Source organism: Asparagus officinalis, chromosome 1 (assembly GCF_001876935.1).
Source record: "Asparagus officinalis chromosome 1, Aspof.V1, whole genome shotgun sequence".
NCBI lineage: Eukaryota > Viridiplantae > Streptophyta > Magnoliopsida > Asparagales > Asparagaceae > Asparagus > Asparagus officinalis.
In genome coordinates, this window is record NC_033794.1 from 5,780,987 (window position 1) to 5,784,105 (window position 3,119).

Genomic DNA, 3,119 nt, shown 5'->3' on the forward strand with positions numbered 1-3,119 from the left:
TTTCTTTGAGTGCAAATTAGGAATGAGTGCAATACACGTGGGTATGGTGAGCGTTAGATTTAGATTGTATCATAACCGCCTACTAAATAATCAACGATTGAGATTAAAAGTAGTGATCTCTGTACTATTTTCTTGTAGCGGAGAGGATCTAAATTCAATAGTTAATCTACATAGACAATTATATAAATATAAAAACGTACTAACCCCCGTATTGTCTGAATGCAGAGGAGAGAATCACGAACATTTCCTTAAATTCTCGCAAGCATTCTCTCCCTCTCAACCACACGTACTCTCACAAGCATCCTCCCCCCCTCCTCCGCAATGCCAATCTCCAAACAGCTGCTCTCGACCTCCATCCTCCTCCTACTTCTCCTGAGCCCAAGCCCAGCCGGGGCCCACACCAAAGGCCTCCGCCCGGCCCTCCACCGCCCGCTTCCTGCCACTTAAACACTCCGTTTTCCGTAAGGCGATGAACAAGATCATCCCCTCTTTCTCCCTCACCGTCGACAAGAATCCGATGCTCGGAGATTTCACGACGATTCAGGACGCCGTAGACTCCTTGCCTTGGATTAATCTGGTCAGGGTGGTGATCAGCGTCAACGCTGGTGTTTACGAGTGAGTGGCCTTTTCACCGGGGATAATAGTAAGAGACCAGTTCTTTTGAGTATTTTGATACTTTTTTAAGGTAAATTTCTCATAGGGCCTATCTGCAACAACAGAACTACGAGTTTTGCTACAGGGACCCAAAATATGGGACTAATAGAGGGCCCTCCCATATTTTTCCAGTTGGATAATGATGACCAACTCATTATCCAATAAGAGGGGGACACTTCACTTGTCTTTTTCCAGTTATATACACTACATGAGGTCTGTCTGCAAATTAATTAACCCCCGGCCTGTTAATTAATTACACTTGACTGTCTGTAGTAATAATGCATTTTTGGTAGATGATCTAATGCTTGAAATTATGCATGTATTTGCAGAGAAAAGGTGAGCATCTCAGCGATGAGGGCGTTTATAACGATACAGGGAGCAGGGGCCGATAATACTGTGGTTCAATGGGGCGACACAGCCGACACTCCTGGGCCGAGGGGGCTGCCCCTTGGGACTTTTAATTCAGCAACTTTTGCCGTTAGTTCTCCTTATTTCATTGCAAGAAACATCACCTTCAGGGTGCGTATGATTATTAATTATTTTTTTTTATAGAGTTTCTTTTGTATCATGATTTTACATATATGAACATGCATGTTTGGTGTGATGCTGATATGTTGCGCGTTCAGTCGTCTATAGTCCAAAATATAAACGTCAGTAAGATACCAGCCAAGAAGTAGGGGGACGCCAATTATTGCCGAAAGAAGCTGGTTTAAAACAGGCCATTTAAATTTCATGTGAACTTAATATGAAGTTTCCACGTCAAAACAACCCCTTGTAAAAGATACTTCGTATTTTTTTTTCTTTTTCTTTTTGTGATGTGAACTTTTGCAACTACGTACAGTGAATTAGTTCGATAATTTTTTTGGTAAAATATTCTTGCAGAACACTAACCCAGTTCCACCCCCAGGGGCAGTGGGGAAGCAGGCAGTGGCGTTGAGGATCTCAGGAGACACTGCAGCCTTTGTGGGGTGCAAGTTCTTGGGAGCACAGGACACACTCTACGATCACACTGGCAGGCATTACTACAGAGATTGCTACATTGAAGGCTCTGTTGATTTCATTTTTGGAAATGCCCTCTCCCTCTACGAGGTCATATTCTAAATTTCTACACCTTTTATTATTTTTTGCATGTTTTTTCTTTAGTCTTTTTAGTGTATGTCTAATGCATTTATTGATGAATTTCATGTATTAACAGTAATTTCATTTAGAGAAATTATTCAGCATGCAGTCCCAGTCCTTGGTATTGTGATGCGATTCTTCAGGATCACCGATTCAACATTTGACATTTATTTGATGCATCGCTAAATTTTCATTATAATTAATTTTTGTTTGAATGAAAAATGTATAGCAATCACATTTCATCACTAACTCAGGAGAGAGCTAGAAAAGCTATCACATTTTTGTCGGGTGCTGCTTGGAAGTTTTTGTAAGTTGAGAGAATATGTTGGGAGAAAGAACAGACGTGAATAATGAAAAAAAAAAATTGAAATGAGAAACTAATCAACAATAGATCTAGCTTTAACTTTTGTCTGTTGTTTGTTTAGTGACATTGGAGCTTTGTATTCATTGTTATGTGCGACGCGGAATTTTAAGTCATACTTTTTCAAATCCATATTGTTTCAACATACCATTATTATTTGTTCTCAATAAAAACAGAATGTTATAATCATTTTCCTATGTTTTTTTTTCTTGTCATCTTCTCCTTTATAAAGATTTAAGTATGCAAGTGGGGAATCATTTCACTGACACGGTCGATTTCACGGCTGCCATTTTTTGTGAGATAGAAATTAAACACTATAAAGAATTGACAAGGCAGATTTAATCTAAGATGATTAGTATATTCATTATCCCCACTTCATTTGGATCAAGAAAAATGTTTATTATGTTCTGTTGGCTGAATCTAGAACTTGTGAATATTTCATCAATCTATCATGAAAACAAAGAGTATGAGATGACAGCTCGTTTAGTAAAATGAGCTATCAAGAAATAGACATGTGGTGAGACCCACCCTACTTTCATTCTGCTAAATGAGTCATCGCCTCATACCCATCAAACCCATGTATCATACACGGATTAGATCTAATATTTCATCAATATACTATTTTATCATATTTTGGTATCTGTCTACCAATCGCTATCATGTATACCAAACCTTTCACCCTTGAGTCCATCAAATGTGTTTTGGAAACACCTAAAACTTAGAAGAGTTTGTCCCTGGAATTTGATTCATATCCACCAACTTAAGGTCAAAATGAACTTCACGTATCGTATCGTACGTTAGATTCATACACAGTCAATATTTCATTAGTAAGAGTTTATTTCAGTTTAACAAAAGATGATATCGATCTTTCTGCGTTACAGGAGTGTCGTGTACATGCGATCGCAGAAAATGCAGGAGCCCTAACAGCACAGAACAGAATGAGCATGCTAGAGGAAACTGGATTCTCCTTCGTCAACTGCAAGGT

The 3,119-nt window shown here is 38.9% G+C and overlaps 1 protein-coding gene across 1 annotated transcript in view; it reads left to right on the top strand.

The window, feature by feature from the left end:
• Positions 205-3,119, top strand: part of LOC109847074 (probable pectinesterase 53) — a 4,300-nt gene continuing 1,385 nt past the window's right edge. The window contains 5 exon segments of the mRNA XM_020416323.1: positions 205-416; positions 418-615; positions 984-1,173; positions 1,537-1,743; positions 3,016-3,118. Coding sequence (XP_020271912.1) covers positions 322-416; positions 418-615; positions 984-1,173; positions 1,537-1,743; positions 3,016-3,118 — 793 coding nt within the window. The 5' untranslated portion in view covers positions 205-321.